The sequence below is a fragment of the Canis lupus genome, chromosome 33 (assembly GCF_048164855.1).
Source record: "Canis lupus baileyi chromosome 33, mCanLup2.hap1, whole genome shotgun sequence".
NCBI lineage: Eukaryota > Metazoa > Chordata > Mammalia > Carnivora > Canidae > Canis > Canis lupus.
In genome coordinates, this window is record NC_132870.1 from 9,634,452 (window position 1) to 9,660,908 (window position 26,457).

General features: G+C 36.2%; 1 protein-coding gene across 9 annotated transcripts in view; it reads right to left on the reverse strand.

Moving 5' to 3' along the window:
- Nucleotides 1-5,089: 5,089 nt before the first annotated feature.
- MAPK10 (mitogen-activated protein kinase 10) overlaps nucleotides 5,090-26,457 on the reverse strand; it is a 299,188-nt gene continuing 277,820 nt past the window's right edge. For 4 of the 9 annotated variants that reach the window (XM_072810791.1, XM_072810789.1, XM_072810792.1 and 1 more), the window contains 3 exons: nucleotides 22,562-22,625; nucleotides 20,773-20,850; nucleotides 5,234-10,079 (listed from right to left, as the gene is read on the reverse strand). In XM_072810791.1, the coding sequence (XP_072666892.1) occupies nucleotides 9,937-10,079; nucleotides 20,773-20,850; nucleotides 22,562-22,625 (285 nt within the window). In that variant the 3' untranslated portion in view covers nucleotides 5,234-9,936. Of the gene's footprint in view, nucleotides 10,085-15,325; nucleotides 15,415-20,772; nucleotides 20,851-22,561; nucleotides 22,626-26,457 lie in introns of those variants that run through there. The other 5 variants (XM_072810787.1, XM_072810785.1, XM_072810786.1 and 2 more) reach the window with 3 other exon arrangements.

Sequence of the window (26,457 nt, forward strand, 5' to 3'; positions counted from 1 at the left end):
AAGTATGGTTCACATGGCTCTCATCACTGTCTAGTAACTTAACCTCATACTTTTCAAGGTCAGTTTTACACTTCTCAAACCTCCATAAGCTCTTCCTCTCCCCATTTACAGCTAGTAGCTTTACTTATAACCAAACTTACTGATAACCTGTTTTTACTGAGAAAACAATACCAGAAGAGTAAGTCCTTATGTTCCATCATCCATCTACCCAACTGTCTACATGCAACCTGTACGCATCACCTTGACTGTGCCACCTGCTCCAACTCAGCCAAGTGTATATGGGAGGACCATATACATCCCTCTGGCCTTTTTAAGCACATTACTCCTTCAAATAAATATTCTTTCTTTCTAGTGTTATGAATTTTGCTCTTTATGTGTTGGCCCTATCAACATATACCCATGCTATAATAGCTTTCTTAAAATTCTCTCTTCATGTTGTATTTATGTCTAGTTTCCACATGATTCTTCTGCTTCACTTTCTAGAAAAAAAAAAACTCTTGCATTTTCTCTACCTATTTCTAATTCCTCACTTCCCATATTCTCTTGAACTCACTGTAGTCATGCTTTCCTGCTTAATACTGCCGAGAATATGCTCTCTTAAAAGTCAGCGATAAAGGTCTTCATAAAAATCAAGTCTAATTGTGAACCTTCAGTCCCCATCTTTTTTAGCCACTCCAGCAGCATTGTCCCAGGTGCCTATTCCCTTCTTTTTAAACACCTTTACTTGGCTTCCAGGACAGCAGACTTTCCTGGTTTTTGCCTCACTGGACATTTATCAGGATATTCAACTGTTTATTGACTTCTATATGTTGGAGCAAGAAATGCCTCCATCTTTGGACTCTTCTTCTTCTTTGTCTGCACTTAGTCTCTTGGTGATCTATACAGTCCCGTGGTTATAAATAACACTTACAAGCTGATTAGCTCAGGTTTGTTTCAGCTCAACTTCTTCCCTTACTCCAGCCTTGTAGACCCTCCTGCTACTTTACTAGGATACCTACTAAGTATCTCCAGTTGACATTTCCAAAACAAGTATGATTTTTCTTCCCAAATATGCTCCTAACCCATTCTTTACCACTTCAGTCAACCACACCATTACTTACCTGATGGTTTCAATTTTTAAAAATTCTGGAGTTATCCTGATCTGTTTCTTTCGTATCACATATCAATCCATCAGCAACTGTTTCCAACCCTCTCTTCACGATATATTCTTGGTTATGTCCTTAATCAACCCTTCTCAGTCCCTCCACTCTCCAGTCTAAGCCCCATCCTATCTTTTTGTGCTACTGTTATACCTTAGAAGAACCTCTTTGTCCCCATTATTATCTTTCTTCTCAACCTCCTCTTTCTATTTGGCAGTCAAAGAGATCCTTTTAAATATTTTTTAAATTTTTTTATTTATTTATGATAGTCACAGAGAGAGAGAGAGAGAGGCAGAGACACAGGCAGAGGGAGAAGCAGGCTCCATGCACCGAGAGCCTGATGTGGGATTCGATCCCGGGTCTCCAGGATCGCGCCCTGGGCCAAAGGCAGGCGCCAAACCGCTGCGCCACCCAGGGATCCCAAAGAGATCCTTTTAAAAAGAAAATTTAGATTATATCATTTCCCTGCTCAAATCTATCCAACGTCTTCTTATATTTAGACTAAAATCCCAAGATCTTGTCATTCTCTGATCCCTGCCTAACTCTTTAATTTCACTTACTATCACACTTTCTCTTGTCCATTCTGCTTCACTCACAGGAGTTTTGGTGATTATATATATACACTCTATAGAGTATATACTCTCTCTCTCTCTCTCTCTCTCTCTCTATATATATATATATATATATATATATATATATATATATATACACTCTTACTCCAGGGCTTTTGCACTTGCTTTTGCCTCAGATACTAATATGGCTCACTATCTCACTTTATTTGGGTCTCTGTTCAAATGTCATCTTTTTTGAGAGGCCCTCCCCGACCACCTCATCTAAATAGCATCCCTTATCATGTTTTATCCTTTTAGCCTGCTTTGTTTGGTTTCTTAATGCTTTCTGCTACCTTATTCCCCCATTAGAAGCAGGAAGATTGCCTGAATTCATCACAATTATGTATACCAAGTATAGTCTTTGGAAGATTGAAGCTCTCAGTTAATATTTGTGACATGAATCAGTGAGTGAATGTTCAGAGCTCAATGCCAAATTTCTGGTTCAGATAATCAGAGGTGTCTTGAGTTGGAATTTTTAATAAAAATAACTAAATTCTGTCTTCTATCATTGTAGGGATCCAGTCATTACCCATAGATTGCACACATTTCAGAGATTTGGCTTTATACTACAGGACCACTAGAGAGGAACTCCAGTAACCATTGTGATGTCATTTTTGCTGATAAAGAGATTTTGGTGCCAGAAATATGAGCCTCCAGTTCAGCCTCCAGGTTTACTCACTCTAAGAGGAAATTGCATCAAAATAAACCTCATGTAATGCAGGAAAGAAACATCATGTTTTTTGGTCTTGCTTGTTTGTTTGTTAGCCTCAGAAACTTTTATCTATTTTTCTCAGGATACTGATATCATAAGTCATTGATAAGGTTTCAGGATGTCATCACATTCTTCTCTTTATCTGGAGACTGACATTTATTTGAAACATACCAAAAGATAGCAGTGTACCTTTTAATTAAAGGAATGAGAGTGCAGATACACATATTTCCTCATTGACTTAATGCAGGTTTACCTGTATTTTTTTTTCTCTGTGCTATGTTTTAAAATAAATGTAAAAATGGTTTAATCTCCTATAATGTCATGGAAAATAACCAAAATTCTCTTGTGCTGATTCATTTCAACAAAATGATAACATTGAGTGAAGCACATCTTGTTTCATTGCTTTAGGTGGGGTAATAAAAATGGACTTATTCGTATCACACCTCTAAGCTGAACACATTGTTATTTTAAGAGAAAGTAAACAAATAAGATAGAAATATTTTGCTTCAACCACTGGTTTTTACATGGAAAGATGTATTTACTCTGAAGTTTTGATGATAAGGACTATGCTATATTTGTCTCCTACGTGGGACACATACACAGATGTTCCATAAATGTTTTTGGAGTGAATGAAGACACTACTTAAAAATGTAGCTTAGAGAGACACCCGGGTGGCTCAGTGGTTGAACATCGGCCTTTGGCTCAGGGTGTCATCCCGGGATCCTGGGATCGATTCCTGCATCAGGCTCCCTGTGGGGAGCCTGCTTCTCCCTCTGCCTACCTCTCTGCCTCTCTCTGTGTGTCTCTCATGAATAAATAAAATCTTTTTTAAAAAATGTAGCTCAGAAATTAAAGTGGAAATTCATACCTGTTTTCTTGAGCTTAATCTGAACCAAATCCAAATTTGGAATGTATTAACATTAAGAAGCAATTGCTTTTGAAAGTCTTACTTTTATAAAAGAAATACTTTAATATTACTAGTTCCCCCAATCCATGTAAAATATTATTTGGGTCATAAAAATTGATATCGTGTAAAATTTTCATAGAATTTCACCAATGCTAATGGAAAAGAATTGATAGCAGGCAAACTATAAGCAAGACACTTTCCTAGGCAGAGTGTGGAATGTTTTTGTAAGATGAATTGTGTTTTACACGTGCTTTTGAGTTGCAAAGAATCTTGACTATTGGGTAAACAGAAAGACTCCAGACAAGATCAGGAAAGGACAGTACCAGAAGTTCAGTGACAAGGAGGTAAAGTTACCCACTCCACGAAGTGAAGGTTGATCCTCTGAAATTGCATTTCAGAGTTATTTTATGTTAACTTCTTTATCAGGATAAGCATGCCTTTAAAGCAAGAAACAGGTGGAATAGGAAAGGTGGGAAATTCCAAACGAGCATTTGACTCTTGTTTGGGTATATGTCATCACATTTCACGTGTTTGAAATATGTCCATTTCAACAGCTTATTTTTCAGTAACTAAAACAGATCCACACTTCTGTAAAAGGTTGAACAGATGGAATTCAGTCTGGAGCTGAGAGAGAACATGTCCCATGCAGTGGTCCCCAACATGAAGTGATCTGAGACCTTGGGATTTTCAGTGTGCTTCACTACTTGCAAATGTGTTCTGTGTACATCTTTCAAAACCCGGAGGGGAGGGCGGATGGCACACTGCAAGTGTGAACCGCATTCTGATGAACTGATAATATCAAAACCCTCTAATCTTGGATAAAACTCAGTGCAGTTATTGAGCAAATAGAACCATCCTCCTAGGTTTATCCCTACATAAGTAACTACAAGAAATGTTATTTCCAAGACTCCTTTCTTCTCCTCAGTGAGAAGGAGGTCAAATCACCTAAATATTTGGTAATCTTTTATGGTACCTAGTATGCGCCAATAACTTCTTCTGATCCTTCTCTCCAAGAACAATCTAATGGAATGCAATTTCCCTTCTTACTATTGGAGGTATTTTCAGGTACCTATACGTGACCATTTTTAAATACACTTTATTAAAAGAGTGAAGAGTTGTGGCTTAAAAATGGGATAGAATCTATGCCAGAGAGGCAAAAGGCATATGGCTTCTATTTTTCTTCTATATTTCTTATGAAGATATATTGTGCTATCTCAAAAGAATAAATATGGTTAGCTTTCAGATTTTCTAACAGTGAATTAGTTAAATAAAACGTTTTATTCACAGTAATAAAAAGGCTATTCCTTGACATTTTTGGATACTTCCAGCTAAATTAACATAGATTCAGTGACTTCCTTAGCAAGCCACAAAATCTTATTGCTTTTTTAAGTCATCAAGGAATTGCAGATATTAAGATTGCCTATCATATGGCAAAACATCTACTAACCTTCTCTCTTGGGTAATAATGAAACTGATTTGGAATTCTGATAAATTAACCTAAGGATATTTAATCCTGTTCAATTTATCTAATCCTCACAGAAAATTATTTTCCTCCTTCATTGATTTTATAGAAGAAAATTACCAAATTGCAGGTATATAACTGATATTTGCAGACAGAAATGAAGGTTATCTTTAGGAGAAACCAGTCTCAAACAAAAACACAGCCTTCTATATTGTCCCATACATATTATACGCTCTTTACCCATAGTGAGAAGGTAGGTCATTCGTCATTTCTTATTTATTCCCTGGCGTAATCAGATGACACTATGAAATCATGTGAGATGCTTCAAGCTCCTGTCAGGACATAAAACTCAAGACAACAGACAGCACAATAACCATTGTCAACAGGCAAACTCCAACAAAGTTTGGATTTGGATTTGGTTTCATGTTAAGGGAAGCAGATTTGCTCTGGTTTTTTAATAATTCATAAGAAACAGAAATCACAATGCATTGACTCAGCATCCACCTACAGAGTCCAAAAAAGCCGAAGTTCTCCCCCACTCACCCTCTTGTTCCACAGACATTTTGAAAATAAAGGGAAAAAAACCAGAAATGAAAAAAAGAGTGAGAAGGAACACAGATATGGTTTAAATAATTTCAAATCCTTATTAAACATCACTGAGATTGCATTTGATCCATCAGGCTGACTTTTTGTTCTCACCACTAAGACCTTGCAAAGAAACTGGGCATGCATGGTTTTGCCTTCCAGGGTTGACCTAGAACTATCTGGATGATGTGTATATGAATGTGGGTGTGCTTTAAGTCCATTTTATAAACACTGACACAGGACAATTCTTATCATTGGTAATAGTCTTTTGAGTCCAATCATGCAGAATAACAGGCATGTGCAAGATAGGTCTTGTTGCAAGATAAACATGGCAAGGTGAACAGTTTAATGCTAGACAAGGGTTGGGAGGTTTGTTTTCATTAGAATATACTGGCCATTGGTCCCACATAATCAAAAGTTAGATATACAGGAGTCCACATACAAACAGAGGCCTTCCATTTCAGCTTGACTGACCAAGGAAATGGGTCAGAGTGAACCATTTCAGACAAAGAAAGAACTAAGTGCCAAAACAGATAACAAAATCTTATATTTTAGTCACATGGAAAATGACTAATATATTTATTTACATTGTAACTTGTTTGTTGTTTTTACAGAAAGGAGTATCCCTGCTTGGTTTAATTTTATCTGTGGAAATTGTAGGACTCACAATTAAAATATTGGGGGGAGCTTGTGGGTGATGAGTGGGGGGTCTCTCTTCAGATCCAAAGTCATGGGGATCAAAGATTGCTGGGACAATATTATTCCTTCCTCTAAGCTGTAGAAGATAAATTTTTCAGCAAAGCCGGCTGACAACATTCTTTACCGAGCATAATGTTTTTAAGATTTTGATTATCATATGTTAAGAGAATTAAATAGAAGTAGGCTTTGTAGAATTTAGATTTTACAATGAATATTTAAAATTTAAAAGTCGGTTCTGCTTGGTTTTCCTCTGGCAGGTCATAAAAGGACTGGTGTATTCTCATCTATTCCACTTATTCCCTTTGTCGAGGTCTATTTTATGATTTCCCAGTCAGCTGGTATCAGCAGTCGTAGGCAATATTTTCTAATAATGGTAACAGATTGGGAAAAAAACTATTCCCTCAGCCCTCAATTAAATAGCTTGCTTCAATTGGAGGGAATTAGCCAGAACCAGGTCCACCCAAGTATACATTCCTACAAAGCTCAGTCATCAGATTCTTGAAGATGCAAGATTATCAGTGGTTCTTATTCCACAAGAAGAAATTTGGTTGTAAGGCCAATGTATCTCTTTTTAAAAATGAATACGATGACCAAAAACTAAATAAATATTTCAAAGTGGTGGTGATTTTGCCAAGCTCTCCCAAGAATTTCATTCCTTCTGCATGTGGGTGCACAGCCATCCCTCCCACAAAATACTACTAAACATTTCATTAAGGATCACTGCGAAACCATCAGCCCCATAGATGGAGAAAAGGTTAGGCCTCTCAGACTGCCAACTTCACATTCCTAAAGGAACCCCAACCACAGGCAGGACATTCCTTCTCCCAGTCATATAGTCCAGGTGACTTGATACTTCCAAGTCTGAAAAGCAAGAAAGTCCTTTGGAATTAATAGCTGACTATAGAGGAAATACTTGTTTCTTAAAGAGAAGACTCACTGCAGAACATAATACATTCTAAGATTTTGATAATAACAAAATCACCTCTGAAGATATTATAATAAAGTGGACCCAGGATAGTGAAGGGCTGGTGAGCTTTTGAAATGATTTTCTCTGTTGTCCTATTACCTATCTTGCTTTGATAACCTAGTAAAATTAATTCTATAAGCAGGCAAGAAGTCAAACTTTTTGCTTTATTGTCCATGATATGTCAATCTGAGGGATTTATTCCATTTTTTCTTGAGTATAAAGGAGATCTGGCTAAAAGTAACCAGCTCCTAAGAGCCATACAATGGGAGAGATCAGGCTCGCAGAGTGGAAGATAGCAATAGCAGGGGAGCATTACCTAGTTCTTGCTTGGTTTAATCTGCATGGGCAAAAAAAATCACCACTTCTGCACATATAAAAGATAACCTAACTGTCAAGAACTTCTAAGATGCTGGCTGGAGATTTCCTTCTGGCTTTTGATGTCATTCTGTGGCTGATGAAATTATCCTCGCGATTTACTTTCTTTCTAACAGCTGCCTGTTTCCTGCCCTTAATCGCAAGTGTTAGAAAGTCAGGCATAGAAAGGACACAGGTATAGCAAGAGAAAAATACAGAGAAAGGAGGTACAGGATAAGGTATTCTCATCTATTTAGAGTTTTTTTTTTAAAGGGGGTGGGTGGGTGGGAAGCATGACAGAAAGAGAAGTGAGAGAGCCCATGTGAGTGCAGAGGTTATCTTAAAAATCGGGTTGTTGGCAATATTAACCAAAAAAGAATGGCAGCAAGAGAAAGAAGCTGGGACACTTTCATTCCAGGGGACAAGCTGCACAGGCTAATGTTATTTTTTTTTTCCTCTCGTTTTAAACAAATGACCTCTTGTCACGCATCCTACTGCGAAGCAATCTCATAAATGGTAGCATTGCTCTCATGGTGATGATGGGGGTTGGCTCTATTGCTTGAAAGAGACAAAGCTTCCCTATTGTTGTATTTAAGGCAGTTTTCAGAGCGCAGCATTCTTGTTTGCTCTATTTTCGAAGGGATTCCATTTGCCAGTCATAGCCCACTCATCAACCATCCATTTTGTGTGTTTCACTTCTTCTTCAGGTGAAATACCCCCACACTGGCGAGCACCAAAATGGTCAGAGTGCAAATAGCTGTGATGGGTACTTCACCAAAGTGAACAAGAAGGGAAGCCTCCACCAGGTCCCTGTTATTGCTGAGAAGTCACCCTGGTATTGCCTCGTATATAACCAAGATGTTTCACAGTGCCTTCTTAAGTGCTCAGGAGAGCACTTTCATTTGATTGGAGCTAATTCAGGTGATTTTGCTAAACATTGACACAAATGCTTCATGGCTTTTAAGACAAACTCATATTGCTAAAGCTATTTAGCAGCAGTAACTTATGGGTAGAGTTATTGCTGTCACATCAACTGTGGTACAAAACTCAGATTTATCAGCCCTTCTTCAATTGTTTGACTTTATGAAAATAAATAAACATGAAACATCCGCCATATTAAGAAGTCAGGGAAACCCCTGAGGAATAGTAATGTCTGTGGAAATGTTTTCAATTGCTGACCTGAGGATCACCCCATGTTATGGGTTTGTTTGTTTTTAAGAAATTAATATTTTTTAATTCCAGAAGAGGAAAGTAATATTTTTAAAACAAAATCATGGCAGGGTTTAAACCTGGGAAGTAGCACACTCATGGAAAACACAACCCACAATCTGAAAATAGGCTACGTAGGTTCATTTCCTATTAAGGACATCATCTGGAGGCAATTCCACTGTGTTCCAGGGAGGGATTCTTACCATCAGATATGGATGCGGTAACCCTGCCTCACCACCTGCCTCTCTCTTTCCAGTTGTGACACATAATTTGTAAGGGACAAATGAAGTCTACTCTCTAAAATATGGATGCCGGTGTCTCCTAGTATCTGGGTAATGATCTCCTTGAGGAAGTCCTCCGTACTGCAATGCTACACTGGAAACCCTCCTACCTGCTCACTGTCAGAGAAAAGACCGTCAGCTATTATTCCCACATTCCTTCTAAAGGCCAAACCATTTAGTACCTGGAAACTGTCACCCTCTCCCGCCCCCACACTGTACATAAGCATCACATATGTTCTTTCTACAAATTGGTATACAGGTGCCATTTAATCAGTTCAAATTTGGAAGCTACATCTTCAAGGGTCCGAGAGAGCTCACTCCCCCCATATTTTCCCCCTTTTACATGTTTTCTTATAAGACATACAGCTTAATCAATTAACAAACTAAATAGCTTATATACTGGCAATATATTACAGATGGGTTTATGTCAGAGTAATAGATCACATGAAATGGACCGTATGGTACCCCAGTGCATGATGTCTTGGTAGAGCCCTGAGGACACTGACAGTAGCATCTCTAAGTAAGTAGTGCTGTATGAATACAGACACATGCGGATCTGTATCTACATCCATCTGACTAAGCCAAAGGAGCAGGTAGATGCAAGATAGAGACACACACATGCTGGATGGGGCCACTGCACACCTTGTCATGCCATTTGAAAGGGCAATTACAGGTTGCTGGTTTTGCAGCCATTAAAATTACACTTTATGGAAAAGGCTTTTCTAGTTGTGTTTGAGTTGCTTTCTGGAGGAAGCATCATTGGAGGAAGACCAAAGCTAGAGCAACTAGAAGTTAAATATACATTTAGCTTAGCTGCAATACAGAACTCTGGAGAAGAAGCAGGCTGAACGACTGGTTTCAATTTTAGGCTTGGATTCTCTCTCTTGCCATTTTCTTGTAGTTGCATGTCTGCGTTTGTGTGTGTGCGTGTCTGTGTGTGTGTGTGTGTGTGTGTGTGTTCCATCACATCATCTCCTGAAGAACGCTGGGTTTCGCAGGCAGGCGGCTAGTCACCTGCAACAACCCAGGGGTCCTGCTGAGGCTTCCAGGCTGCTGTCAGTGTCAGAGGCCAGGGTCTGGTCGGTGGACATGGAGGAGATGTCGTTGACAGACGAAGATGGAGGGAGACTCTCACTGCTGTTCACTGCTGCACCTGTGCTAAGAAAATGAAGACCAACATGACTAAATCTAGAACTAGACTCAATGTCATTCAGGATGCAGGCATGGGCAAATACAAGAGGTGATGTCTAATCCATCGTTCATTCAACAGGTCTTCATAGAACAACTAATCCAAGGCACAGTGTTAGATGGTGAAAATCAAAACAGCAACCCAGAGTCCCGGGTCACAAGATAGTCACTCTACCTTGGAAACCACTTGTAATGCTCTTAAAAGAAAACAAAAGCAAGCAAACAAAAATATCCTACTAAAAACCCCAGTCACCTCTCTCGCCTCCCATATTGTCATATAATTGGTCTGTGTAAAGCAAAGGCATTTGCATTTTTTAAAAGCTCCTAGACACTGTGTAGTAAAAGGTTGAAGACCACTGTCCTACTGAGGAAGATGAGCAGAACCTTTTAATGTAATGATCTGAACCTGGATGTTTTTAATGCAGGGCTTTTAAAAGAAACACATGTAAGAGTCCTATCCCAAAACTTTGGGCTGAGTTGGGAGTCCAGCAAACAGAATTACTTGGAGACTACAGCTCTTGAGAAATGAAGGTATATTAAATAAATATTATTGTAGTCATTAATGTGATATCAAACAAAATCCATACAGAAAGGCTATGTAGGACTTACAGTGAAACTTACCATAGACATAATAATAATAATAATAATAATAATAATAATAATAACTAATAATAATAATAATAATAATAATAGAAGAAGCCAGACCACTTTTTTTTTTAAAGTAAGCTCCATGCTAGAGCATACTTTTTGATTGTGGCTTACTTTCTAGCAGGCTTGCTTACCCGGTGGTGATCTACAAAAAAAAAAAAAACCTAAATTCCTAAAATTAAATTGAAAAGAAATATCTTATTTATCTGCTCTATGTGAATATAACGATTTTAAAACTCTGACAAGAAACTTGCTCATGGTAATCACTCAGTAATACTTGCTAAGTTATAATATCTTTGAGAACTACAAAGAACAGGTAAGCCAGAGTCATTGTAAAATATGATTAAACCATAGCACCTTGAGAACAGTTTACTTTTCCTTTTTATATATTCTTTATACTTAAGCAACATAGGTAATAAAATGCATGTTTTATGAAATAGTTTGCTACTAAAAATATCTGTAAATCATCTAATAAAATCAGAGATGAGGAAATCTCACTAAAATGTTATCTTATTTGAGTAAACATAGTGTGCAAGATATACCTGGTGAAAAATAACAAATCCAAAATACATTACGGAAGTGCTATCACAAAGATCTAATAAATCAGAAAAAATCTATAACGAACTTATATGACCCAAAACCAAAAAACAAACAACCTGACTTAGAAAAATGGGCAGAGGACCTGAATCGATATTTTTCCAAAGAAGACATACAGATGGCCAACAGATCCATGAAAAGATGCTCCATATAACACATCATCAGGGAAATGCAAATCAAACTGAGAAAGACATATCACTTGACACTTGGCAGAATGGCTAGCATAAAAAAATAAAAAAAAAAAAACAAGTGTTGATGAGAATGTGTAGAAAACTGAATATTCATATGCTGTTGATGGGAATGTAAATTGATACAGTTACTGTGTAAAACAGTATGGAGTTTCCTCAAAAAATTAAAAATAGAAATACCATATAATACAATATTTTCATTACTATTTACCCAAAGGAAACAACACTGATTTGAAAAAATATATGCACCACTATGTTTATTATAATATTATATAATGGAATGTCACACAGCCATTTGAAAAGATGAGACTGTGCCATTTGCAACAGCAGGGATGGACTTAGAGGGTATTATACCAAGTGAAATAAGGCAAAATGAGAAAGACAAATACCATATGATTTCACTCATATATGGAATCTAAAAAACAAAACAAATGCATAAACAAACAAACAAACAAAAAGCAAAATCAGTCCTATAAACACAGAGAGCAAACTGATGGGTGCCAGAGGGCAGAAGGGTAGGAGGATGGTCATAAATGGGCGAAGGGGAGGAGGAGATACAGGTTTCTAGATATGGAATGAGTAAGTCACAGGAATAAAAGGCACAGCATGGGGAATATACTCAATAGTATTGTAATAATATTGTAAGTGTAACAACACTTGCAGTGAACACAGCATAAGTGTAGAGAAGTGGAACCACCTGAAACTTATGTAACATTGTAAAATTTTTAAAAAATTTAAAGATCTATCAAGTGGAGAGATTAACACAGTCTCTTTGCTCCTGGAGTAGACATCTCTTCCCTATGGAAAAATGTGATTAAAATGTGACAATATGTGGAAAGGACCCATACACATAAGCTAAGAAAGATCATATGTATTTTATAAGTATTTTAAATTTTTATTTGTTGATTATAAACATATTTATGTAGATTATGGGGAATGTGAAAGAATACAAAAAAAGGGAACAATAGGCACTGATCCTCAAATAAATAATAACTTAAACTTTGGGTGTAAATGATTTTGCGACTGGCTTCTTTCATATAGCATAATGTTTTCAAAGTTCATTCATACTGTACCATGTAGCAATACTTTGTCCCTTTTTACTACTGAATAACACTCCATTGTGTGACTATGTCACTTTTGTTTACCTATTTATTTGTTGATGGGCATTAGATGGACAGGCCGTTTCTATTTTTGGCTACTATGAATAATGTTGTTATGAACTTTCATATACAGGTTTTTATTCTTTTGGGCAAATACCTAAAGAGTGGAGTTGGTAGATCATAAATTAGCTGTATGTTTGACATTGGAGAAATTAACAGTTTTTCAAAGTGGCTACACCAGTTTACATTCCTACCAGCAGTGTATGAGGGCTTCAATTTTCTCTCCAGTACCCCTCACTATCTTTTTATTGTTGCTATCCCAGTGTACGTTAAATGGTATCTCATTGTGGTTTGCTGTTGTTGTTGTTATTGTTTTTAATTTATTTATTCATGAGAGACACAGAGTGAGAGGCAGAGACATAGGCAGAGGGAGAAGCAGGCTCCCTGTGGGGAGCCCAATGTGAGACTCGACCCCAGGACCCTGGGATGACACCCTGAGCCAAAGGCAGACGCTCAACCACTGAGCCACCCAGGCATCCCTCTCATTGTGGTTTGATTTGTACTTGCCTAGTGACTAATGATGTTGAGTGTCTTTGCATGTGCTTGTTGGCCATTTGTGTATCGCTTTGGAGAAATGTTTATTCAGATCTTATGGTCATTTTTTAAAAAAGATTTTATTTATTTACTCTTGAGAAACAGAAAGAGAGGCAGAGACACAGGCAGAGGGAGAAGCAGGCTCCATGCAGTGAGCCCGACGTGGGACTCTATCTGGGGTCCTCAGGATCAGGCCCTGGGCCGAAGGCAGGCACTAAACCGCTAAGCCACCCGGGCTGCCCCTTATGGCCATTTTTAAATTGTGTTATTTTCTTTTTATTATTAAATTGTAAGAGTTCTTTATGTATTCAGGATACAAGTATCTTATTATATAAGATTTGCAAATGTTTTCCTCCTATCCTATGGATTGTCTTTTAACTTTCCCTATGGTGTCTTTTGAAACACATGTGTTTTTTTAACTTTGATAAAGTTGAATTTACCTATTTTTTTCCTTTTGCCACTGTGCTTTTCTTGAGAAAGAAACCCTTTCTTACATATAACCCAAGATCCTAAAAATTTAGTGTACTTTCATATAAGAGTTTTAAAATCATAGCTTTTACACTTAAGTCTATGATCCATTTTGATCCATTCTTAGGTACTATATGAGGTAGGAGTCTACCCTCCTTCTTTTGTATGTGAATATCTAGCTGTCCTACCACTATTTTTGGAAAGACAATTCTTTGCCCATGCAGTTGTCTTGAAATCTTTGTTACAAATCAAAAGACCATAAACATAAGGGTTTATTTCTGGGCTCTCAATTTTATTTCATTGATCTATACGTACAGGCCAATACCACACTGTCATGAGCATTGCAACTTTGCGGTAAATTTTGAAATCAGGAAGTGTGAATCCTCCAACTTTTTAATTTTTTTCAAGATTATTTTAGCTGCTCTGTATCCCCTGTATTTCCATGTGAATTTTAAGAACAGCTGTCAATTTCAGCAAAGAAAAAGGCAGCTGTGACTATGATGAGTGTTTAATCTGTAGATGAATTTGCAGAGTATTGTCATTGTAACAATATTAAATCTAATTAGTGACTGAATGGAAGTCTTTCCATTATTTAGGTCTTTAATTTCTTTCAACAATGTTTTACTGTTTTCAGAGTAAAAATTTACAATTCTTTGTAAATTTGTATTTTATTCTTTTTGATGTTATCGTAGATGGAATTGTTTTCTGTTCATTGAGAGTATATAGAAATAGAAGTGATTGAATAAATAAGAAGTCTCAATGTCAAGGATTGGAGACCAAATGGATCAAATGATGACATATATATCTGATGAGTGTTATAATTAATCAAACTGCCTATGTTAACGAGGAAGATTTTTGTTAGTGTGCTTTATTTAAATTATGACAAAATAATCAGTTTGAAAGTTTTAAAATAAAGTTTTGGCATAATACAAATAAAAAACTACTTAAAAGTATCTCTACATAATAGTTCTGATCTTCTCTTGAGCTAGGGTTTTTCTCCTTTTCTGGCTGAAGCTGGCTATGGACATGTTCTGACGGGCACAGTTAAAGTTGAGTATTGACTCAAACAAGGGTGAGATAGAACCTAGGTGAGGCGAGGCTCCCTTTTAAGAACACAATTTGATTTTTGCAAATAAACAGAAACCTGTAACAATGGCAGCTAGAGAAATTACACAAAGAACTTTGAGGAAATTTCCCCAGAAAAACAAATTTACATGTATAAATAATACTGAATGAAAGCAACAAAACTGAAAGTAGTGTTTAATAAACTCTTCATATAAGAAGGGATCATACTGCAGATTATAAGATACACAGCACCCCCACTGCAGCTATTTTAATAATCAGCATATTGTGGAGCATTCTAAGTGTTATTTCATGTAAGCGATCTCAGTGTTACACAGTTTTGCTACATGATTACCTCAGTTTGTTTTCCTTGCTTCTTTCTATTTCTTTCATTATACTTCTTCATTACTCCTATCTCCCTCAATCTCTACTATTCAGCAAAGAATAAGCACTCAATTTAACAAAGCACTGAGTATCTTTTGTGTGTACTCCTCCAGAGAGGTGTTGTAAATGAAACCAAATTTCTCCCTTCGATGAAACTAATGAAACCACTAACCTATTTTTTGCTAAGGGAAGCCATTCTGTTGTAGTTGTCTTTCTCTGTTCATCAGCTGGCTATCTTCTATGCTGGAATGATCCTGCCCTTTATTTTATCAATATTGAATGCAAATTATAGTTAGTATTCAATCATTCAAAGTTCAGAATCTTTATCAACTATATTTCTATGGTTTCATAGACTATTGTTAATAATTTTTACAGCACAAATTCATTAGGAGATGTCTTCTCTTCTAATGCTTCCTCTATAAAATTCCCATTACATCTGCTTGTTGTATGAGAATGGGTCTTCTCAGTATAGAGAGAACTATAATGAAACAATCATGTGTATAGTCTAGCAGTGTGCTAGACTTAGAGTGGCTTCTGAGATCCAAGTATTAGCATTAGCATCTCTTTCCAACTCTGCCTTCATTGATGTTACAGCAGCAGTTTGAAATTGGTCATAATAAGAATAATTATACCACAGAAATTGGTAAATGCCATTAATCAGTCCTCTAAAAAAAGATGGTTGTTAAACATCACCTAGTCCCTCACTACTACACACAAAAAACTTTTGTTTCTTAGTGACTACTTCTATTGCACTATAATAAATACTCTCTTGACTGTAGCCACTTCTGACTTTACTGGATGATCCTTTCAGGTCTCTTTTTATGTAGGTAATAAATAAACTTTGTAAACCATAAAACCAAACACAAATAAAAGAGTCAAGACATGGAACTTGGCTTCAAATTGTTAATTTACTGCCAAACAGTTTGTGAAAATACCTTAAATTGAACTGAACTGACTTGAATTTGATTATATTGTTCACTTACCCTGGATACTCTAGCAGTGTGATAAATATCCCTTCCTTCTATATTTTTTTCCAGAAGAACCAGTAGAGAAATGCATTTTTTGAAGTTTGCCATCAATAAAGCATTACAAATATTTGTTGATTAAAATTCTACTAAAAGTAACTGAAGATAGTAATAGGGTTGCAAATGAGGAACAGTAGCTACTTTCAACATTACTTGACAAAAAAAAAAAAAGCTTTCATGGAAAGAAGTTACACTAATGAAAATTTCTAAAACTAGAAGTATGTAGCCAAAAAATATTCACTATTTCAGGGAAAATGTTCTGCTTTTCTAAAGGGAATTATTTTCCTGACCCATCCATATATAAAAATAGACACAGAGAATTAAAAGAAATACTAGAATAAAAAAAAATCACTGAGATATATTCCCTTCCTTTTATGCATCATCTTGAGCCTCAACTTGTTTGGGGCTGAGATTTTGAAATAAAAAAATTGTAACTAAAAAAAATTGTAACTACTGGACTAGATCAGTGACTCTAATTTGGAAAGACACACTGCCATAGCTTGTGGAATATGGTGAGTGGTGGGGGCTGGGGTTGTATATTAGTCATCTGGGAAATTTTATCTGTCATTTAAAGATTCTATAAAATCTCTACCCATCTTGATGGGTTAGAGATAAAGCTAAGCACCTTTATTTTGGTGAGTCATTGTTACTTATGCAAGGCTTACTTCTTGGCTGGAAAGGGAGTAGTGAATGGACTGAGAAATTTTAGATTAATGATCTCCTCTATTTGTTCTAGTTCTAATATTTATAAAAAATGCTTTAGAAGAAAATTAATTTCTATACTTGGTCTGCTATTCCCTTAGCAGTCTTTACAAATCAATTCAGAAATAGCCATGCTATTCTTGAAAATAAATCACTATGCAAGTGAAATCAGATAGCAGAAGGGAGTACAATTATTTATTTAGAAACATATCTGAGGTTTAGATTTATTTCTTATTGATACACAACTCCATCAATGAATTTCAAGCCTATATATTATTCTTCAAATGCACATTTAACTTCCTATTTATATTTTAAAAGTATCACTAAAACATGAGTTTTGGCATTAGAACAATTTTGTTACTAAGAAACTGCATTAGCTTATTCTCTTGCTGCCAGGTTCCTAGTGTTGCCATGACTTAATATTCTAGGAGTCTATGTTGTAATATTACTTCATCTTAGCTATTGACAAAATAAAATATGATATGTAAACAGTAATGAAAAAAGGTGAACACAATGAAGAATGCAAAAAAGCTTTTTCAAGTTTTCTTAGTAATTGTTTCTTTTTCCTAGCACATTCTACAGAATATATATATACACACATCACATGTGTGTACACACATCCGCATGCACACACACACAGTAGCATGCTGGTAAAAATTTAATAATTTAAATTTTAAATTTAATTAATTAATTAATTAAAATATAGGGACTAGTAGGATCCATAAGAAGGCAATATCTTATTCTTTGAGAAGACATAAAAAGTCTTTTAGGACAAATATGAAAAAATATTTTGGGAAAAGGTAGTATTTGGTAAAAGAACAATTTAGAATGGGCAGTATTCTAAGAGGTGGGGATTCAGTCAAGCAAAATAGTGGTAACATGGGATTCTACAATAGATGTAGTGTGAAAATTGGAAAAACCAGGGGAATATTATAGAGGGTTGTCAATATCAGGAAAAGGTTAGTAGGCTTAAACTGGACATGATACAAAGCCACTGGAGAGTACTTGGCAGTGGAATTCCCAAGCATGTAGTCTTGCAAGATCAATTTAGGTAGAGATTAAAGTCAGCAAGATTACTTCAGGAAAACTTTAATCATGGTGGTGTTAATGGGAAGGGTTGGTAGCAACTGGGTGTAAGACAGCCAGCAAGCAGAACTTTTAGGATGTGGGAAGTCACCATCAGTAATAATGTAAGTATGGAGTATAAGGTCAATCAGGGGTTTCAGACTGAGAGGCTGAGAAAATAGAGCTGCCATTAATAGAAATGGGAAAATTGAGAGAAAAATTTACTACCGGGATGAGTGAATCTATAGAATGATGGGTTTGATTTTAAATAAATTGAATCTGAATTGACAGCAATTTTATACACCCTGGTCCAGTATTCTAATTCTCTAAGGCTAATTTATATCTATCATTAAATAACTTAGTGGAATGCCTTTATTTTCCAGCCCCCCCAGAAATAACAAACCATGATATAAAATAGTCTGGTTTTTTTCACCTTTAATGTATTTCTTGCAAACTTAAATGTTTACTTGGTCAGGATTTTGGTCCACCTATTCATAGCATGCAGTTGTATATGTAAGTAATTTTAGATACTATTCAGAATATTATCCAGCACTTGAGATTAGGGAGAAAAAAATGACTATGCAACCTTTTAATATCACACTTGAACCTTTTATAAAAAGCCCACCTAAGGGTCACCTGTCTGTTTTGTCAAACACAACTTTGTTTGACTTAATATTCTCAATTGATTAGGAGCTAAATGCTTTACAACACTGTGAACTTGTATAAAACTAATAAAATATAATTATCATTTTTTTTCTGCCCAGTAGAAAAGATAACCACAAAGATAAGTTTGGTTATCCTGTAGGACATTTACAAATTTTAGGTTAATTTAGTGATCTTATTTCAGTATTATTTTTTTCCACAGACTACATAAATCCTAATTTCTCATATCTTCATTGAACTACCTTTGCCATTCTGCCATTTCCCTCACTAATGAGTTATAAGAAACTTCTACATGTATCCACCTTTTTTTGAATTGATAAGTATAGTTTTAATGATTGAAGAATTATGCCTTGATTATATACAAACTTCATTCCCTTACCAAATATTTAAACCTTTTTTTTTGTATGGCAGCCCACTCATCCCATCCCTTTAATGATTAATTGATCTCACTTGTATCATCCTCAGTCCCTTTTTGTCTTCCCTGAACTGTACAGTTGGCATAAATGAATCCTGAGAATAAGACTTTTGTGGAAGTGTTATGAAAGTGTTTAAAGGAAAACTGTGGATTTTATGTCATCACAGATGAACTGTTGTAGTGACCTGATTGGAGCTGAGGGGAAGATGGGAGTGGAAAAAGAAGAATTTGGGATGTCCTGAAGTAGGTGGCATGATCCCAAGCTCCTTGAAAAAATGAAAGAAGATGAATTAATGATAACTTGAATTAAAGATGAACAGAAGAGAGCCTGAAAAAAATTTGGTCTAGAGCTCTTAGGCCACATTCACTGGATCCTGGTATTTTGACTTCTTAATGATTATAGAAAAACATGTTCTGGTCAATATGGAAATTCTTTTTTTTTTAAATTTTATTTATTTATTCATGAGAGACAGAGAGAGACAGAGAGAGAGGCAGAGACACAGGCAGAGGGAGACGCAGGCTCCATGCAGGGAGCCTGATGTGGGACTTGATCCTGAGTCTCCAGGATCACGCCCTGAGCTGAAGGCAGGCACTAAAACGCTGGGCCCCCCAAGGATCCCCCATTATGCAAATTCTTAAAACAAGGAGTTTTTCTGTCCTGGTAGGTGGCATCTTGAGGTTGTTAGATTCAGCCTTTGGGTTCCTTAATCAGCAGCAGACAGAACTTGCAGGTAAGTTAGGCACCACTTCTACAGACCCATATCAGTCTGGATGCTAGAATGAGTGGGGTGGGCAAACAACCACAGTGATTTCCTTCACCTTCTTCGAGGAAAGGAAAGACTTGGGATAGAATTGGACAGTACTCGAATGAGAAAAACATGTCAAAACTGAACTGTCTGTTTTAGCATCATAGTGATTTGGGGGCAAACCAGTTGTTCAAAGAGTAGTATCAGTATGAAGAATTGCTTAATTCATCCTACATCTTTTTTCCTGAAACAATTTAAAGTGCATGAGGAAAAAAAATTGTTTATCAAAGGTAGGGAGCCAAATCTATTTTCCTCTAAACAACTTCTCATTTGCAGCCTACATTCTTGCCAGCATGAGTTGAGTGTAGTTTAAAGCTAGAGATAAGCTATCACATTTTCTAAAACTCTTTATATATATCCCTTACATTCAGAACATAGGTCTTAGGAAAAATATATTAGCACCGAGTGTCAGCAAATTATTTCAAGTAATCCTAAAGCACTTACTAGGATCAGCAGAATATGTACAGGATACGTACAAATGTGCATTTGATTCTGTGGATGGCAAACTGAAAGATTCTCCACTGTGACTTTAATCAGAACCCATCTTACTGCTTTAACTACTGTCACACCAACCTTGGGAAGAATTTCAACAATGGAGTGACTGAGAAAAAAGGTTTTGGCTGGATGGATTCCCGACCTCTACATTGATATGGTGGTCAGAGCACATGATGGCCGTGTTTTGATGAGAAGCAGTTACCCTTTAACCAGCCCGTTTTAACATTTCTTCAACAGTCACTATTATCTTAAAATGAGTCTGAAAGAACTCTTGTGCTGGTCATCATAATCAGAATAATCAGAATGAATGCCACACTAAGTATCAAAAGGAATAGACCAAAAATCACTAGAGAGAAATAATCATGTGATTGGCTGCAATCCCCCCCTCGAGGCCAAAAAAACATACACAAGTACTGGTTGATTAGTTATTCACTGAGAGTGAGTACCTGAAGGAGAAGGTTGTCCTTTTACAACACCGTTTTTAGTCTTTTCTTCCGAATTCATTACTTCCTTGTAGATAAGTTCTGTAAGAAACAAATAACAGTGTCATAAAAAGCAAATTTCTCTTTAATATGCAAAAAAACCCTTACTGGCTATGGACAAATAATAACATTTTGATGGGTCTGAGTAAACTACAAATCAGTTGGGATTCCTTTAATCCTCTATTTCTACATTTTCTTGCAATAGCACAGAACTGGGCAAAAGTAAGTGCTTGCATTTGACCAAACAAATGTGGGAAGAATATATATTTTACTTGGTTCTGAATTCTTTAGGGGGTTTCTGATGACCTCTAACTTTATCTCTTAAGAACTTTAGTGGCTCAGTTTTGAGCACCCATATTTCTTCTATATTCACTACCTAAAAAGTTTTCATACTCTTCTCACTTTATTACTTCCCAACAACTTTCCAACTCATTCTTCATTTTTTACTAGACTCAAATCTTGAATTTGTAAAACTAAACTTGCCCGAACCCAACATTAAAACAATTATTACATTTATTCCCAAAATGGCATCCATTTCTGGCTTTTTCTTTGCTAGAGTCAAACATGTATATCTTTTTACATTTAAGTTTCCCCTTTTAACTAAAAATCATTCAGTGCTACTCATTCTTGCTTTGTGACAGGTTCCAATTTATATAATCATTGTCCCTTACAAGTATTTCTTTCTCCAGTTTCCAATTTAGTCCATGTTCGTCCACAAGTAATATTTATATCCTAATACCTATCTACACATGAACTCATAGGAGTACCTTCTGGTCCTTATTTAGATCAAATTAAGTCTTTTCTGTCTATCATTTAGCAGCTTTGTTTACTTGGTCCACTGTTTGTATGCGCTCATTTTCCCATATTCTCCAGCAGGACCCCTTGACCAGAGAAATCTCTTTATTACATTTATAACACCTTTTTGTTCTTTCCTACCCTTTGTTTTCCCCATACGTCCCTACACTGGTACTTTCCTGTTTTTCCCCCCAACTTATGATGATTAATTCCTTCAAAGCAGTAAATATTTCTTCCCTTCAGATCTTCTGTTATGTTCCTTCTCATTTTGACCTAATGGTTTGCTATGACCTGCATTTAGTTTTTCATATTTATTCTGCTCTGTAGTTATTTATATTAGTTTAACAATTCTCCATAGTTTCTGCTTTATTTCACTCTGAGTATAATCTTGACCATGTATTATGTGCTTGGAAGAGTTTGGTGAAAAAAATGAACTAATGTGTTTATTCATTATTTTCTTACTTTGAAGGATAAATAAGCCATTTAGATACATATATTTTCTATTTAAATTTTCAAGTCCTATAAGTGAAGTGAATGGATTCATATATTAACGTTTATTTTCTAATGTCTAAAGCCATCTTAGACATAATTTTGTTCATTCTATGTGATAGTTTTATGTAAAAACATGGAATGTGTAATTCTGAAATTTTTAATTGAAGCTTGCCCTCCATCATGACAAATGCTTTTACAATCGGTACTATTTTTTAAATGTCAGTAATTAATTCCTTTCATTCTTGAGTAAATACAATATTGTTATTGGTATAAAAATATAAAGTTTTGAAAGGGTTGAATATATATGAGGACAGTGTTAAAAAAACGTTTGTTACTAAATTGCTTTAAAGGGAGATGTCAAAAAAAATAAAAAATAAATAAAAAATAAATAAAAAAAATAAAGGGAGATGTCTTGAAGATAATTTGTTTTAATAAGGCAAAATTTATATTTAAGTGGTAAAGTCACCTTTCCATTCTTCAATGGTGTGCTCTCTTTCATCCAACTGTTTGTCATAAATCTGAGGTGGAGGCTGCAGAATAAAAACAAACTATAAGCTTTGTGTAATAAATATAACTAAAACTGTTACAGTGCATGGGAATACCTTGCTATTCATTGATTTGGGTGATGATCAGAATTTCATATAAATTATGGGTAATGGCAGTGGTACAGAAGTTCAAATTTTCCTACAGACTTATGAAGGATTCATTTATAAGTGGTTATTTACTGCTGACCAAATAAGGCAGCAGAATCCAAAGCAAGAGAGCACTTCCCAACACCTTCTGATTCAGGATCCAAGTCCAAGCAACTAACAGGTAGTCTTTAAAAAGCAAACGAGATGTTTGATTTCAAGAACCCAGAAGCTATTTCCCCCCATTCACTTGCCCTATAACAGAACCCTACACAAACTATTCCCAAATAATAAAATTTTGTTCCATTTTTGGATCTTCCTTCAGAAGAGTCTTTTATATCTTTCAATGGAATGTAGTACTAGTTCTTAGTAGAAAGACATATTCAGATCTAATCAACCTTTTGTGGTTTTTTTGAAGCATCATAAAATACCTTTATACATAATTGTGTGCCCTATATTTAAATGATACTTTCCCTTCTCAAACAGAAGACCCTGCCAATTGTCTATAGAGGTGGGTCACCATAAACCCCTGAGGGCCCCTTGGGAGACATGAAATGACAAGACCTTCAGTCTGAGTACTGAAGTCAGTATTTCTTTTGCTATAATGAGTTCAGAGATGGAAAAGGAGAGATTTTTCACAAATCCAGGTGCCTTCCAGGAAGGAGGGTCTCAGATAGATTACCTGGCCACTTTTTCTGATGAAGAATAAGATCTCTTATTATAAGATAGGGGAGATCTACCATGATGACCTAGGGTATAGCTCTACTTTAGGTCAAGTGACATGGAAAGGAAAAACATCTCTTGGAAAATATATGACCATGAAGTAGAGAAGAGGTTAAGGAGCCTCATTGCGTGACAATGGATTGAATGAAAGAAGAACTACCAATCTCTGGTGCCATGAGAAGGGACACCCTAGAATTCATCCTATCCAATACTCCAAAAGCAAATATTGTTGTATGAAACTAAAAGAGCTACTCAATAAAGTGACTCAGGCCTATGAGGATATGCGTACCTCAAAAATGGCTGTCATAGGAAGGCTATGAACAAGATTTTCAAGAGACAGTTCCTGCCTTCTATCGGAGGTTCTTGGTCCAGGAGCAGCACCCTACTACTATAGTAGTCTCTCTTTACTACATTCAGAACCTCATGTAGCCTAAATCATGACAGACCTCGCATGAGTTACCCAGAGGTAACTGGGTGTGAAAATAGAAGAATTGGCCCAGTTGGGGCGGGGCAACTTAACACAATACCGAATTATTGAGAAATAACTACTGATGAGGCCAGACATTCATTTAACACCAGTAATTGGTACTGAGGCAAAAGGCTTTAAACCAGCTACTGTGATTCAAATGTGGCTGGCTGAGTAGTCTTTACTGAAAGAACTAAGCAAAATGAGACCCCCATCCTACTCCATGACGCTAGTGAGAACACAGAAATACGGACTACATAAAGGTGAGGGGACTGGGTGATTAGGCACTGCCCTCAGGACCTGACCAAGGCAGAACCATCTACCCCAAACTCTAAAGGATTTCCGAATTATAGGAATATTATGACGTAATGAGTAAACGAGTAAAATAAAGTTATTTTTTTTAAATTTGTGAAACTGTCATCTAAGTAAGCTAATGCAAAGTCAAATACTGGCTATGTAAAGACACTTCATCAAGGGCAGGCTTCCCACTTTGCCTCTTCCTGAACATGTGTAATGCTGAGGGGAGGTCCCTTCTCAGGCACAGTCTGCATAAGCTCTCAGAGGTCTCCAGAGCTCTATGCCTTGTTGATGCCTCTTTTTTCTTCTAACAATAAACTCAGCTCAGGATCCTGTGTGCCTGGCTTCTCCATGCAGTGGATTTTTCCATTCAAGTTTCAAAACTGAACATGGTTCAAGAGTACAGCTCCTGCCAAAGCTCATAAATGCCATTTTCTCTTTGCAACAAAACTATTTTGAGAGAGGTTCTCCTTGGATCTTCATCATACAGCTGTTGGTAATGTATAAAGCATGAAGTACATAGACTCTAACCATGAACAAACTACAAGAGAGGAAAAGTACTGAGCCCAAGACTTTTCCTTTCAACAAACCAACAGCTGCAAAACATACTTGCATTATAGGTATGGCTGAAAGAGCTACATATTCAGAGTCGTGTGTTGTTGTTTTTAAGAGGGGATGTAATTACCTGCAGTGGAAGGGTACATTCATAAAAAGACGTCTTCTGAATAATAATATAAAAGAGGAATTGACCAATAATCTAAAGAGAGTAATGTCATATTCAAACATACACACATATGTGCTTGGGCTGCAATCCTTAGATGCAACTGTGCATAACACTCCCTGCCTCCATCTTCTAAAGAGAAGCCGGTGTTTTATTATTCTATTGTTCTATCTCTCCCTCTTCTTATTAAACAGGAAAGATTTTCTTTGCCCAAGTAACAATCTAAATAAAAAAGAAATAAGCAGTGAGAATAAAGAGAAGGGCCCCAGAGAGTATTTTAGGAGATTTTAGTAGATTAGAACAATTTGAGATGTGAGAAAATTAAGGATGAAGTGAAATTAAGGATAATATACAGAAAAGTTCTTAGAGCTTGTGATTTGCATGCTTTTGAATATTCCTCAAGAGAATGAAGACTCTCTTTCTGTTATTTTTGAAGATTTTGGGCTCTACTTCCTTGCTTGAAATTTTTGCAGACATTGAGCCATGAATTCAAATGGATTACATAAACAATAACTTAATATGGATTAACTGTGTTTTATATTGATGTTATTCTATACACATGCACAAATCATTTCAATTAAATGAGGTTAACACATGGACCAATACATAATTACTATGAGTTAGTAAATATTAGAATCAATGTATTCATTTATTATTAAATTCGTTCTTTCAGTAAAGGTCTTAGGTACCTAATATGTTTCAGACTATATTAGAAATTGAAATTTCAAAACTGAATAATAAGGCTGTTGACCTCAAGGAGCTCACAATTTAGTAGGGTAAGACTCATATAAAATAGAAAATTAATATACAACATGATAAAAATTATGCATGTAATATATGGGAATAGAGTGAAGAAATTCTTAAAGTTTTTTTTAAATTTATTTATTCATGAGAGGCAGAGAGAGAGAGAGGCAGAGACACAGGCAGAGGGAGAAGCAGGCTCCACGCAGGGAGCCCGACGACTCGATCCCGGGTCTCCAGGATCACACCCTGGTCTGAAGGCAGCGCTAAATCGCTGGGCCACCGGGGCTGCCCTGAAGAAGTTCTTTAAAAATGCTAGCAAAACCTTTTGCTTCTTAGCGTAGATGATATCTGTACTAGTTTCATGAGCAAAAGGTGAGGGATGTTGTCAAAAAGAAAGGAGAAGAAGAAAAAGATGACTCTAGGCCAGGGGAATAGAACCTAGAAAACAGTATAGTGGTAGTAGATGTGTATTTCTTTGTATGGGTGCACACACATGCAAAGAGAACTGGAAACAATTCTGTGATAGCAGATATAATATATGTGATCAGAAGTGACAAGAGATAAGAGCTGTGCGTAGAGAAGAAGATGGGTCAGGCAAAGGCTGGATCAAGGATGGTCTTAGGTACCATGATATGGAGCAAAAACTTCTTCCTGAAGGGGAGGAGAAGCCACTGAAGAATTTAAGAGAATGGCAAGGACAAATCTATGGCTGGATTGTTGAAAGACACAACTGAAAGCAGAGAGAAGAGTTAGGGAGTTAATGCATGATCTAGAAAATAAAT